The sequence below is a fragment of the Macaca fascicularis genome, chromosome 11 (genome assembly GCF_037993035.2).
Source record: "Macaca fascicularis isolate 582-1 chromosome 11, T2T-MFA8v1.1".
Classification (NCBI taxonomy): Eukaryota; Metazoa; Chordata; class Mammalia; order Primates; family Cercopithecidae; genus Macaca; species Macaca fascicularis.
In genome coordinates this window covers 135,893,781-135,908,065 of record NC_088385.1, presented here as the reverse complement: position 1 = coordinate 135,908,065, position 14,285 = coordinate 135,893,781, and the positions used below count along the sequence as shown (strand labels likewise).

The following is a 14,285-nucleotide window of genomic DNA, read 5'->3' as shown; positions in this document are numbered from 1 at the left end:
GTTCTAACTGGAAGGGTTACAGACACATGCTCACCACCACAGCCAGGAATGTGCGAACCTCCCGCTGGCCAGGACTGGTTCACACCACAGCCCTGGAAAGCAAATCAGGACCAGCTCTCCCAAACCACGTGGATGAAGACTGGGGGACTGTGGCTCCCCAAGGAAATTTTGGGATATGTTTTGTTTTGTTTCTAGGGATGGGGTCTTGCTCTGTTGCCCAGGTTGGAGTGCAGTGGTGCAATCGTGGCTCACTGTAACCTCAACCTCTCAGGTGCAAGCAATCCTCCCACTTCAGCCTCCAGAGTAGCTGGAACTACAGGCATGCATCACCACGCCCAGCTAATTTTTTAATTTTTATTCTTATTTTTGTGGAAACGGGGTCTCACTATGTTGTCAAGGCTGTCTTTGAACTCCTGGACTCAAGCAATTGTCTCGCCTCCGCCTCCCAAAGTGCTAGGATTACAGGTGTGAGTCATTGCACCCTGCCTTGGGATGGTGTTTCCGAAGTAAGAGGAAGGAAACTTCAACAGATTAACAGATGTCTGCTACATATTGTGTTACCCATTGATATGGTCTGGCTGTGTCCCCAGCCAAATCCCATCTTGAATTGTAGCTCCCATAATGCCCACGTGTCATGGGAGGGACTCTGTGGGAGGTAATTGAGTCATGGGGGCAGGTGTTTCCCATGCTGTTCTCGTGGTAGTGAATAAGTCTCACGAGATCTGATGGTTTTATAAAGCGCAGTTCCCCTGCACACACGCTCTTGCCTGCCACCATGAAAGATGTGCCTTTGCTCCTCCTTCACCTTCTGCAATGATTGTGAGGCCTCCCCAACCATGCGGAACTGTGAGGCCTCCCCAACCATGCGGAACTGTGAGGCCTCCCCAACCATGCGGAACTGTGAGTCCATTAAACCTCCTTTCGTTCATAAATTACCCAGTCTCAGGGATGTCTTTATTAGCAGCGTGAGAACAGACTAATCCATCAGTTTTACCTATTTGGACTTTTATCTGGATCTCAGGCTTTCATCCAAGTCCACAGCCCTCAACAGCCAAGCTCCCAGCACTCTGGGGAGTAGTTTACCAACTCAACACACAACTCTGCCTGCATTGCCTTATCTCACCACCCATAGGTGGTCCCTGATCCAGGGAATGGTTTATGCTAGTCAGTTTCACGTTGACGTGAATTTCAGGCAGGGCCACGTTGCCAGAGGGTTCGTTTGATGGTGGCTTTTGAATGGAGGACCAACCAAATCTTGCACAGAGATAGTCACAAACTGATGCGGGGCACAAGCCTCAGACCCTCAGACAGCGTGTGAGCTGGGCCATCAGAGGTGACCATGAAAAGAGGTGGTACAAGAAAGGGGACCCAGGGCCCACCTGGAATGCAGCGTTTCCAAATCAGACCCATCCGTGCCACTATCATTGTTGCTATGTCCACACGTATGAGTTTACTGGGGCTTCCCTAATAAAGTACTACCAGCTTCATGGCTCAATATGACAGAAACTCCATCTGTTCTGGAGGGAGACACGACTATTCTTATTACACAGACAAGGTAACACGCACAGAGATATACGGCCCCTTCCCTGCATTGCTCATTTAGGAAGCAGGAGAGCGGGGGTTTAACCGGAGAGAGTCTGCTCTGAAGACCATGTTTCTTCTTTTTTTCACTTTATGTATCATTTGTATTCTTTTTTAAAGTATATATTTAAGACATACAACATGATGTTTTGATTACTACTGTCAAGCATATTAGCATACCCATTATCTCAAATAGTTACCTTTTTTTGAGTGTAGTAAAAGCACCTAAACTCTACTGTCATCCCATTTTCACTACGGAAAACACTATTATTGACCAGGCGCAGTGGCTTACGCCTGTAATCCCAGCATTTTGGAGGCTGAAACGGGTGGATCACCTGAGGTCAGGAGTTCAAGACCAGCCTGGCCAACATGGTGAAACCCCGTCTCTACTAAAAAGACAAAAATCAGCCAGCCATGGTGGCATACACCTTTAGTCCCATCTACTCAGGAGACTGAGGCAAGAGAATCACTTGAGCCTGGGAGGCGGAGGTTGCAGTGAGCCGAGATCACACCACTGCACTCCAGCCTGGGCGACAGAGCAAGACTGTCTCAAAAATAATAGTACCAAAGAGAAACATACCAAAGATGAAAAATAATTGTAACATTAAATACCATGAAAACAGCTAAACTCAGTTGCCTGCCTATTTCAAAATAGCTAAAAGACAAGACTTGAAATGTTCCCAATACAAAGAAATGACGATGGAGATCCTAAACACCCTGATGTAATCACTGCACATTGTCTGCATGCATTGAAAGATCCCGTGTATTCCATAAACATGCAGAATTATTAGGTATCAGTTAAACATTTTTAGAGAAATTAGCCAGTGCTGAGGAGGTGTTAAACTATACGTGCACCTGAGTGAGACTTGCTCCTTGATTTCCAAAACATGATTGAAAAGAAGCTTTCTCATTATCTGGGTGGATGTTATTTCATGCCACAGATGTGCAGCTGTAACTCATTTCCCGACGGTGGTGGCGTGCATCCCACCTGTGTGGAAACTGGAATCGGGCTTCATCTGGCTTCTAGTAGCCAGTGATTAGGGCTGTGATGGAGGGTGGGGTGCTGTCTGTGAGTCTCATTCCAGAGGTTATAAAAATGAAGACGGACAGCCTCCTTCCAGCCAGGCTGGGTTAGCAGCCCATATATCAGGGCCGGCTCAGCTGTCTCCTCGGGGACTTTTCAGGCCCTCAGGAAGAAGGGGATCCTCACTGACCCTGGAGTGGGGTGGCTGAGGTCAGTCCTCAGCCCTCAGCCACAGTCCCTCCAATGCCAGATGCTGGAGCCTGTATAAAGACCCCCCTTTCATCTCCCGATTCTGCAACGAGTGTAGGACCTGCCAGTGGTGCAACCTGGCAACCACCTCTTCATGTGCGTACACATGCATGCACATGCTTACACACATTTGTACACACACAACTCACACAGGCGTGCATACACACACCACACACACAGCATGCGTACACAAACACATTTGCATACAAACAACACGCACTCCTCCCTCCAAGGGTCAGTTTTATTCTCTGGCTACTTTTGTTTTGTTTTGTTTTGAGACTGAGTCTCGCTCTGTCACCCAGGCTGGAGTGCAGTGATGCGATCTCGGCTCACTGCAACCTCCGCCTCCCAGGTTCAAGCAGTTCTCCCACCTCAGCCTCCCGAGTAGCCAGGATTACAGGTGCGTGCCACTATGCCTGGCTAATTTTTGTATTTTTAGTAGAAACCGGGTTTCACCTGTTGGCCAGGTTGGTCTCGACCTCAAGTGGACTCCTGATGTCAAGTGATCCACCCACCTCGGCCTCCCAAAGTGCTGGGATTACAGGCGTGAGTCACCTCTCCTGGTCAATTTTCTGGCTACTTTCATGTTTCTCCTCCAGAAGTCATGCCCAGAGCTTGGACAGGAGGGATCACAATAACTCCTCTTACATCATTTGGAAAGCACTGTAGGTGCAAGAGTAAAGGAAGTGAAGATGCGTAGACTGGACTGAACTTCAGTTCATCGCCATCGATGACGTCCCCTTCCCTCCAATCATTAACACCCTTTGGGCTTTGCAGGCACATTCTCGACTAATGGACAGCCCCTTCTTATTGAGTTACACAAGTTATACAAAACTTCATACTTTAAAAATGATATAAAACATAGACATTGCATAAAGAGGAATAATATGAGAATAATATATATATATATATACATTTTAAGACAGAGTCTTGCCCTTGTTGCCCAGGCTGGAGTGCAATGGCACAAGTCTCAGCTCACTGCAACCTCTGCCTCCCGGGTTCAAGTGATTCTCCTGCCTCAGCCTCCCAAGTAGCTGGAATTACAGGCACCTGTCACTATGCCTGGCTAATTTTTTGTATTTTTAGTACAGACAGGGTTTCACCATGTTGGCCAGGCTGGTCTGGAACTCCTGACCCCAGGTGATCCACCTGCCTTGACCTCCCAAAGTGCTGGGATTATAGGCGTGAGCCACCACGCCTGGCTGTATGTCTTCTTTTAAGATTTGCTTTGATAGTTCACCCGTGAGATTCAGCCCTGTTGATGGACTTAGCTGTCGTCCATTCATTTTCACTTTAATTCGATACTCTGCTATAGGAAGGTACATAATTTCACGATCCCTTCTCCAGTGACTGGGTGTTTGGGTTGTTCCAGTTTTTTGCTACAGCAAACAGGGCTGCATGTGAAGAGTCTGAGTCGGGTCTCAGGTATGTTTCTCTCCAGCAGGGGAATCGGTGGACCGTCCTCCCTTTTTTAGCTGGTGATCACCTCATCAGCTCCTAACACACTATCTAAAAGCTGCCTCTTCTGAGAAGTTTTTGGATCACGTCTCTGTCCCTTGGACCTCTTCCCTCTGCCCTGGGCTAGTGGCAAGGACTTGGGCTCAAAGAACAAACCATGGCCCCGGGCAGTGTCCCAAGAGTGTCCTGAGTATAAGCCACATCTCTCCAAGTGGACTTAAACCTCCCAAAATAACTCACAAAACATAAATGTTAAGAACTTGGCCTCTAGAGCTAGACTGCCTAAGTTCAAATCCCGTACTCCCAATGGTTAACTTGCACCTGGAGGACGTCACCTAAGACAATGATGATGGTCGCTTCCTTCCCAAGTCACTGAGGTTTAAACAAATTACCACGTGCCGCATGCTTAGACTGGGGTCTGGCACATTGTATGTGCTACACATTTGCTATCTGCCTCTCACAGTCCATGCGCAAGTCACAATAATCCTATTGCCTTCATCTTCAAAGTAAGCCACAAATCTGACCAAGTCTTCACCATAATTTCCATCCCAGTCACACCTTCCTCATGCAGTACCTGGACCCTTTCTTACAAGAGCCTCTGACCTCAATCCCAAGATTCTACCCTTGCCCCGTAGAGCCTATTCTCCACCCAGCCAAGAAGACAATCCTTTTTTAAAAAAAAAAAATTCATTAGTTAATTCTTATTGCATGTATTTAAGATGTACAACATGCTATGTTGATGCACATGTACACGGTGAAATGATTTTACTACAGGAAAGCAAAAGAACGTTCCCATCACCCTCCATAGGTACCTCCTTTTTCTTTTTTTCTTTTAATTAGAGTCAGGATCTCGCTCTGTCACCCAGGTTGGAGTGCAGTGGATCACGGCTCACTCACAGTGGATCATGGCTTGACCTCCCAGCCTCAAGCGATCCTCCCACCTTAGCCTCCTGAGTAGCTGGGACCACAGGTGCATGCCACCATGCCCAGATAATTTTTTATTTTTTGTAAGAGAGTCTCACTATGTTGCCAAGTCTGGTTTCAAACTCCTGGGCTCAAGTGATCCTCCCACCTTGACCTCCCACCATGCCCAGCTACTTTTTTTTTTTAAAGTTTTTGTAGGGACAAGGTCTTGCCATGTTGGCTAGGCTGGTCTGGAACCCCTTGACTCAAGATATCCTCCTGTCTCAGCCTCCCAAAGTGCTGAGACAGCATGAACCATAGTGCTGGCCCAGAGTTCCCTCTTGTGTGTGTGGTAAGAGCACCTAAAATCTACCCTTAGCTAATTTTCAATTTAAGATACAATGTTACTGACTACAGTCCTCCCGTTGTGCCTCCATCTCTAGACTTATTCCCCCTTCAAAACTGCAACTTTTTTTTTTTTTTTTTTTTTTTTGAGATGGAGTCTCACTCTATTGCCCAGGCTAGAGTGCAGTAGCACCATCTTGGCTCACTACAACCTCCGCCTCCCGGGTTCAAGTGATTCTCCTGCCTCAGCATCCTGGGTAGCTGGGATTGCAGGCACCTGCCACCATGCCACCTAATTTTTGTATTTTCAGTAGAGATGGCGTTTTGCCATGTTGACCAGGCTGGTCTGGAACTCCTGACCTCAGGTGATCTGCCACCCTGGCCTCCCAAAGTGCTAGGATTACAGGTGTGAACCACAGCATCCAGCCATAACTGCAACTCTGTTGTCTTTGTCCTGTGCCTCCCTATCTCCTCTCCTCCCTGCCCTGGTAACCTCACTCTGTTTTTCCCTATTTACTTTTTATGTTTTTATTATTATTATTTTTTTTTTTTTGAGACGGAGTCCCGCTCTGTCGCCCAGGCTGGAATGCACTGGTGTGATCTCTGTTAACTGCAGCCTCCACCTCCAGGGTTCAAGCAATTCTCCTACCTTAGCCTCCCGAGTAGTTGGGACTACAGATATGCGCCACCACGCCCAGCTAATTTTTGTATTTTTAGTAGAGAAGGGGTTTCACTATGTTGGCCAGGCTGATTGTGAACTCCTGACCTCAGCTGATCTGCCCGCCTTGGCATCTCAAAGTGCTGGGATTACAGGCGTGAGCCACCACGCCCAGCCTGTTGACTTTTTTTTTTTTTCAGCCCAGAGGTCTTTTATTTGTTTTTTTTTTAACACCTATTATGCCATGAATTCATAGGGAATAGGTTCCAGCAGCTCAGGCTCCTTCCCATTGGTTCTCACAAAGTGTGCTTCTCTGGGTGGAGCAGGCTGGCGCTTCAGTTGAACCCAGGTACCTTTCTCTTTGGCTTCTTTCTTTTTCTGATCATTTTCCTTCACGCGTTTCAGGAAGCTATCTCTGCTCTTAGAATGCTTAATGTGCTCAATACGTACATTAATTCTCTTGGCAAGAATCTTGCCCTTAACTTGTTTGTTTACAACAATGCCAACAGCATGCTGGGTAACGTTGTAGACTCTCCCAGTTTTGCCATGGTAACACTTGTGGGGCATTCCTTTTTGAACGGTACCCATTCCCTTGATGTCTACGATATCACCTTTCTTATAGATTCGCATATACGTGGCCAAAGGAACAACTCCATGTTTTCTAAAAGGCCTAGAGAACATATATCGGGTGCCTCTCCTCTTTCCCTTTGTGTTCGTCATTTTGGCAAATTACTGGAAGATGGCGGTTCCGGCCGAAAGGAAACGCCTGTTGACTTTTTAAAGATTCCGCAGGTGGGTGAGATGGTGCTGCATGTTTCTTCCTGCGCCTGGCTTATTTCACTTAGCATTGTGCCTTCCACTGCATCATCTGTCATCACTGGAGACACACTTGCTTTCTGATGCCATGGGACTCTGTATTCGCCATTAGAATGTGAGCACCAGGATTTTGCTCTGTTCTGCGTTGCATCCGTGGCACAGGGCAGGTGCTCAATAAATATTTGCCCATGTGAATGAATGGACAGATAAGATCCAGATCTTATACACCGTCTGTATTAGTTAGCTATTGCTGTGAAATGTGTAACAAACAACCCTAACGTATCAGCAGCTCACGGGGACACATGTTTAAGGGTCTGGGAGTCTGCTGGGAGGCTCCCCTTCGGCTGGTGATCAAGTTCAGGTTGGTTCCACCTGTCTCTCTTCCCAGAACTCGGGGTGAAGGAGTTGCAGACAGTCCCAGGATGCATTCTTCTCACTTGGCAGGGCAGGGGCCCAGGAGACCATGCCAAAAGCCTTTGCTTGGAACCTCTGTATGTCCAGTTGGCCAAAGCAGTCAGGGCTCGTGGCTGAGCTTCATATCATGGGTTGAGAAAATATACCGCCATCCCGGGAAAGCAATAGCATGGGTGAGGAGAGATGGAAGGGTTTCAAATATGCAGAGACTACACTGTATTGTTGATCTAGTGGTACCGCCAGCCCTGGGTGAGGAGGGATGGAAGGGTTTGGAATACACAGCGACTACACCGTACTGTTGATCTAGTGGTACCGCCAGCCCTGGAACTGTCACAATTCATGGGGAGAAAGAACCCAGGTTGGCCCCTGTCATTGCAGCAGTGAACTGGGGGAGAGGAAGAAGAGGTGAGAGAGCCAGAGGTGTGACTGGCTTATGCAGGGATTTGTTCTGGAATGTGATTCTTTTTCTTTTGAGACAGAGTCTTGCCCTGTTGCCTGGCTGGAATGCAGTGGCATGATCTCGGCTCGCTGAAGCCTCTTCCTCCTCAAATAAAACATTTGAAAAACTATTAAAAAGAAAACCTACTTGTGTACATTATAGAAAAAAAGTTAAATTCTTTATGTTAACTAAAATATTTTGGCCTGGTGTGGTGGCTCATGCCTGTAATCCTAGGACTTTGGGAGGCTGACGCAGATGGATCACTTGAGATCAAGAGTTCGAGACCAGCCCGGCCAATATGGTGAAACCCTGTCTCTACTAATGATACAAAAATTAGCCAGGCGTGGTGAATCGTGCCTTTAATCCTAGTTACTCAGGAGGCTGAAGCAGGATTCACTTGAATCCAGGAGGCAGAAGTTGCAGTGAGCTGAGATGTGCCACTGCACTCCAGCCTAGACGACAGAGCAAGACTCAGTCTCAAAAAATTTTTTAAAAATATTAATTTAAAATAACAGACAAGGCATGGTGGCTCATGCCTGTAATCCTAGCGCTTTGAGAGGCTGAGGCAGGCAGATCACTTGAGGTCAGGAATTCAAGACCAGCCTGGTCAACATGATGAAGCCCCATCTCTATTAAAAACACAAAAATTAGCTGAGTTTGGTGGCATATGCCTGTAATTCCAGCTACTCAGGACGCTGAGGCAGGAGAATCACTTGAACCCAGGAGGTGGAGGCTGCAGTGACCCAAGATCGCACCACTGCACTCCAGCCTGGACAACAGAGCCAGGCCCTCCCTGTCTCAAAATAAATAAATTAAATACATAAATAATAAAATAAAATAAACAGGCTAATTATGCTTACTGCAGTTTCACACACTTTCATTATTTTCTTAGTCATATATGCCTCTAATACTATACCAGTGTTATTTTTCTAGAGAATACATTTTTTTCAATGTAATCTAATATTAGCTCAGAACAAGAGCTGCTACATAAAGTTTCTTTCACTAACTTTTAAAATATTTAAATTAATAATAAAATATTCAGCCCAAATATTTTCACAGGAAAGGTTCTTTTTGCCTCTATTCAGGGAACCTTTCTTTGACAAATATTTTTATAATATACAACCTATCAAACAAATTACCTCTACTTAAGATTTCTTGATACGTTTTACCAAATTTAGATCCAGCTGAATGGTAAGCTTTCTCAATTATACTTCATTCTGACACAGAATATAAATTTATATAATTAAATATAGGAACTCTATCAAAAGATTCTTCCTCCAGGTCAGGATATTTCAAAACACAATCCCATGATTTCAAAATTAGATCTCGCTGCAGTTTTATACTCTCATCCTTCAGTTTTGTTCCTCCGGTCCTTCCGCAGGGATAAAATTCGATGTTTTTCTGCTTTCCAGCTTTTTTTTTCTCAAGGATTGTTATTTGTTAAAAGCTCCAAAAAGCTAAGGTTTGTGACGTGTCATTGTCTGAATACTCTGATGAAAGATTTCCATCTGATTGTGAGCAGAATGCAGTTCTAATCTCAAGCTTTTACAAAACAGTTCTCTATCATTGTAGGACACTTAGGTGGATTTACAAAGTAGCTCTTCAAAGACTCAAACGGTCTGGAATCTGATTGAATCATAGCACCAAACAGAAACTGATCACTGGTTTGAAAATTGTTTTTTATCCACCTCAACTTTATTGAAACATTTTGAGGCCCACTTACTTTGCATGTATAGAAATAGACCTAAACAGGGTGCAGTGGCTCCTGCTTGTAATCCCAGCACTTTGGGAGGCCAAGGCAGGAGGATCACTTGAGCCCAGGAGTTTGTGATCAGCCTGGGCAACATAGTGAGACCTCATCTCTATTAATAAAGTAAAATATTATTTTAAAAATATATACGTCTTTAAAAAAAGAAATATATCTTTTACAGCTAGAACTTTCTATTTGTTATCTATTATCATGTAACAAACAACCCCCAAATTTAGCAGCTTAAAACAATACACATTCATTGTATCACAGTTTCTGTGGGTCAGGAATCCAGGGAGAGCTCAGCTGGGCTCTCTGGCTTAGGGTCTCTCACAGGTGGCGATTGAGATGTTGGCTGAGTCTTCCACCAAGTTCAACGGCGGGGAAGATCCGCTTTCAAGTTCACTCACAGAGCTGTCGGTGAGACCCAGAGTCTCCCTGGCCGGTGACTGAAGACTCCGACCCCTCCATGGGGTTTTTGCAACATGGCAGCTTGCTTTCCCCAGAGCGAGAGATTGGAAGGAGAGACCCCAAGGAGTGTGCAACACGGAAGCCAGAGACTGACTGGAACCGATTTCAGAAGGCATAGCCCATCACTTTTGCTAGATTTGATTGTTAGAAGCAAGTCACTCCATCCAGCCCGTAATCAAGACGAGCAAATCTCACAAGGGCATGGACACAGGGGGTGGGGGCCATTGGGGTCCACCTTAGAAGTCGGTCGGTCACAGCTTTGACTTGCTAGACCATTGCAACTCGACTGGACACAATTATGAACCGTGCAGGCACCTCGATCAAACCTGCTAGGATCTGCTCTGTAAGGGTTTGCAACATCGTTTCAAAGAACAAACATTATATATGGTTATTGTGTAACAACGTATTTTGAAATAGGTATACATTGTGAAATGGAATTGGAGTCTTCAGTCACTGGCAAATTGGGCAATTAACATATGCACGACCTTGACCTCACATACTTAGCATTTTTGTGGTGAGAAGACAAAATCTCTCTTAGCAATTTTCAATAATATAATACATCGTTAACTCTAGTCACATGTTGTACAATAGATCTCTTGAACTTCTTCCTCCTATCCTCCTATCTAACTGAAACTTTTTTATTTTTTGAGGAAGGGTCTCATTCTCACCCAGGCTGGGGTACAGTGGTGCAATCATGGCTCACCGACACCTTGAACTACTGGGCTCTGACAATCGTCTTGCCTCAGCCTCCTGAGTAGCTGGGACTGCAGGTGCATGCCACCATGCCCAGCTAATTAAAAAAAATTTTTTGTAAAGATGGGGGTCTCTCCATGTTGCCATGGCTGGTCTTGAACTCCTGAGCTCAAACAATTCTTCCACCTCCTGGTATTACAGGCCACTGGGCTAACTGAAACTGCATAGAAATATATCTAAGCTGGGTGCGGTGGCTCATGGTTTTAATCCCAGCAAACCTGGGCAACATGGAGAGACCCGCATATTGCTGGCACTATAGGCACCCACCACCATGCCCAGCTACTTTTTTGCAGAGATGGAGTTTCACCATGTTGGCCAGGCTGGTCTTGAACTCCTGACCTCAAGTGATCTGCCCACCTCAGCCTCCCAAAGTGCTGGGATGACAGGTGTGAGCCCCCGTGCTCAGCCTTTTTTCCCTTTTTAAAAATCAGGCCAGGACTTTGACTGCAGGTCCTGGGTTGCATCAGGCCTTGAAGTTCCTGCCAGCGGCTTGTCTCTCTCTGGCACCAGAATGTTTCAGTCCAGCAAAGGGATGTTCCCTCTCCCCAGAGCAGTGGGTGCATTGTGGCCGCGTTGTTGTGTTTTGTTTTTGTGTCGTCTAAATATTGACTCTCTAGAAGCAGCAGATGCTAGAACAACCTTCTTTCCAATCACTTCAGACTAAGGAAGCTCCTGGAAAAAGAGCAAATATTTTGTTGAAGTGCATTGAGAGTGAAAAGGAGAGGAGAGGAGAGGAGAGGGGAGGGGAGGGGAGGGGAGGGGAGCATGAGCTTTAGCTGGAGGACTTCTTTGTGAGACTGGCAATTCCCAGAGGTCCCAAAGCCTGGGAGATGAGGCTGGACAAATTTCAAACACATATGAGGGGCTTATACACCTCTGGGACCAGCCTTTTCCGTTCAGGTGGCTTTGAATAAATTGGGAAGAAAATGGAATAATCAGAGGAAAAGCCTCAGCAGGCAAAGTTGCTCTCAGAGAAGTGACAAACAACACACACGCAAAACCTCCAATGCTGACAGAGGACGGGCTGCAGCAGGGCTGCCAGCATTCGTGAGCACTTCATTGGTGCAAGATATTTACGGGCAAGAGTGTGTTTAACTATTATGGCTGTGTGACGTGGATATTGTAACCTCTAGTGTTTATACGCAATCCTAGGGGTCAGGAGTATCTATTTCAGGAAACCAAAGAAGACATCTGAGCGCAGATAAATTTGCATAACTTTTATTCATTCAATAAATATTTGCCCAGCCCCTGTGATGTGCCAGGCATTGTGGAAGGCGCAGGAAAGAACACAGTTTCCAATTCTGCTTTCATGGAGCTTAAAATCTAGTCGGAGGCTGAGGGAGGGGAGCTGGAGAGACGATGAACCAGTAAAGAGGTAAAACGAGACAATGTCACAGAGAGATTAGCGCTGCGTGGGAGCCTAAAAAGACGCCATGATGGTGGTGGAGGGGCAACTCCCTTAGATTGGGGAAGCTTCAGAGGAGAGGGGAATGGGAGTTGAGAAATGGCGAGAACCCACAAAACTGACCCCCATTTGCCCTTCCTTGGGGGAAGAGTCCACCAGGCAGATAGAAGAACAAAGGTCTTCTATCAGATCTGTTTGAAGGATACAAAGAAAGCAAATGTGGTTTAGTAAGCAAAGGGGATGTGGTAAATGTTGGGAGGATGGAGGCAAGCTTGTCATCCCAGCACTTCAGGAGGCTGAGGCGGGTGGATGGCTTGAGCCCGGGAGTTCATGGAGGCTGAGGTGAGATGAAGGCTTCCGTCTGGGAGGTGCAGGCTGCAGTGAGCCATCATCATGCCACTGCACTCCAGCCTGGGCTACAGAAAGACCTTGTCTCAAAAAAAAAATATATATATATATATGTAAAATAAAATAGAATCTGCATGGAAGCGTACTGGCCCATATCACTTTTATGAGATGAAACTCAGCCCCATGGCCACACCTCATTACAAGGGAGCCAGAACATGCTGTCTATTTGTATGCACATGTGGTGGGCTAAAGATGGCGGCAAATCTTTTGACACTCCCATTGCAAGGGATCTGTTTCCCTTCACCTTGGATCTGGGCCGGCCCGTGTTTGTGTTGACCAGTGGGGTCCAGTGGAAGGGACGCTCTGCTTTTTCTGAGTTCAGCATGAACAGGAAAGACAGCCTCTGGCTTGACCTTATTGGAGCCCTAAACCTCTGTAGAAGCCCAGCTGCTCTGTGGTTGCCATGTTGTAAGGAAGCTGAGGGAGTGGGAGATGCTCGCTTAGACCCAGCAGGTTCTGCCCCCACTGTCTAAGCTGTCTCAGCAGTGCCTTGTTTGAAGGACTGACCCACAGACACATGAGGTATGATCATAATAAATGGTTGTTTGAGACCACTGAGGTTTGGTATGATTTGTTAGGCAGCAACAGGTAACTGAGACAACAAGGAAGGAGAAGACGCTGACGGTGGCAGGCATCACCAGTCTCCGTTCCATTTCATGTTTCCTCTGCCTCGGATGGCACGTGCACAGGAAACACTGTGATGGCCGAGTGTGGCAGCTCACTCCTGCAGTTCCAGCACTTTGGGAGGCCACAGTGGGAGGATCACCTGAGCCCAGGAGTTCTAGACCACTCTGAGTAACATAGTCAGACCCCATCTGTATACAAAGTGTACAAATTAGCCAGGTGTGGTGGCATGCACCTGTAGTCCCAGCTACTCGGGAGACTGAGGTAGGAGGATTACTGGAGTCCAGGAGTTTGAGACAAGCCTGGGCAACTAAGTGAGATCCCCATTTCTACCAAAAATTTAAAAAATAGCTGGATGTGGTGGTGCACACCTGTAGTCCCCGCTACCCAGGAGCTGTGGTAGGAGGATCACCTGAGCCCGGAGGTCAAAGCTGCAGTGAGCTATGATCACACCACTGCACTCCAACCTGGGAGTCAGAGTAAGGCCTTGTCTCTATTTAAAAAGAAGAAGAAAAAGGAAAAAAAAATTGCAACCTCTTTGTCCCTGCACTGAAGCTACTAGCTGCTACTTTTCCCTGATTTTTCTCCATAGCACTTACCACCTTGCACATACCATATAAGGTGTTAAGGGTTTGTTAATTTAGCAACCATCTCACCCCACTGGTGGATATGAGAGTGTGGACTTAGGAATGCAATCCATGGCCAAGTGGGCTTCCTACTTCCTCCCCTCAGCTGGAATTCTCTGGCAGGCCCTTGTCGGAGTAGTGTGGCTCTGCAGCTCAGACCCATTTTCCCAGGCAGCAGCAGGGGAATCCTCTGCAGAGGGCGTGGGAGGAGGGCAGGGAGAGAATGGGCGCTCCCTTCCTTGCTTTCTGTCCCAGAGTTAGACATCCTGACATTAGAAGCCCAGGAGGAAACTCGGGAAGAGGAAGAAAATTGTCTTGCAAAAGCTGAATTGTTTGTATTCAACAAATTGAAAAGAAATACTAG

The 14,285-nt window shown here is 46.5% G+C and overlaps 1 protein-coding gene across 1 annotated transcript; it reads right to left on the bottom strand.

The window, feature by feature from the left end:
• Positions 1–6,402: 6,402 nt before the first annotated feature.
• LOC135966357 (large ribosomal subunit protein eL21) lies at positions 6,403–6,978 on the bottom strand. Its single transcript, XM_065525026.1, has one exon. The coding sequence runs from the start codon at positions 6,936–6,938 to the stop codon at positions 6,456–6,458; it is 483 nt and encodes a 160-aa protein (XP_065381098.1). The 5' UTR covers positions 6,939–6,978; the 3' UTR covers positions 6,403–6,455.
• Positions 6,979–14,285: the final 7,307 nt, after the last annotated feature.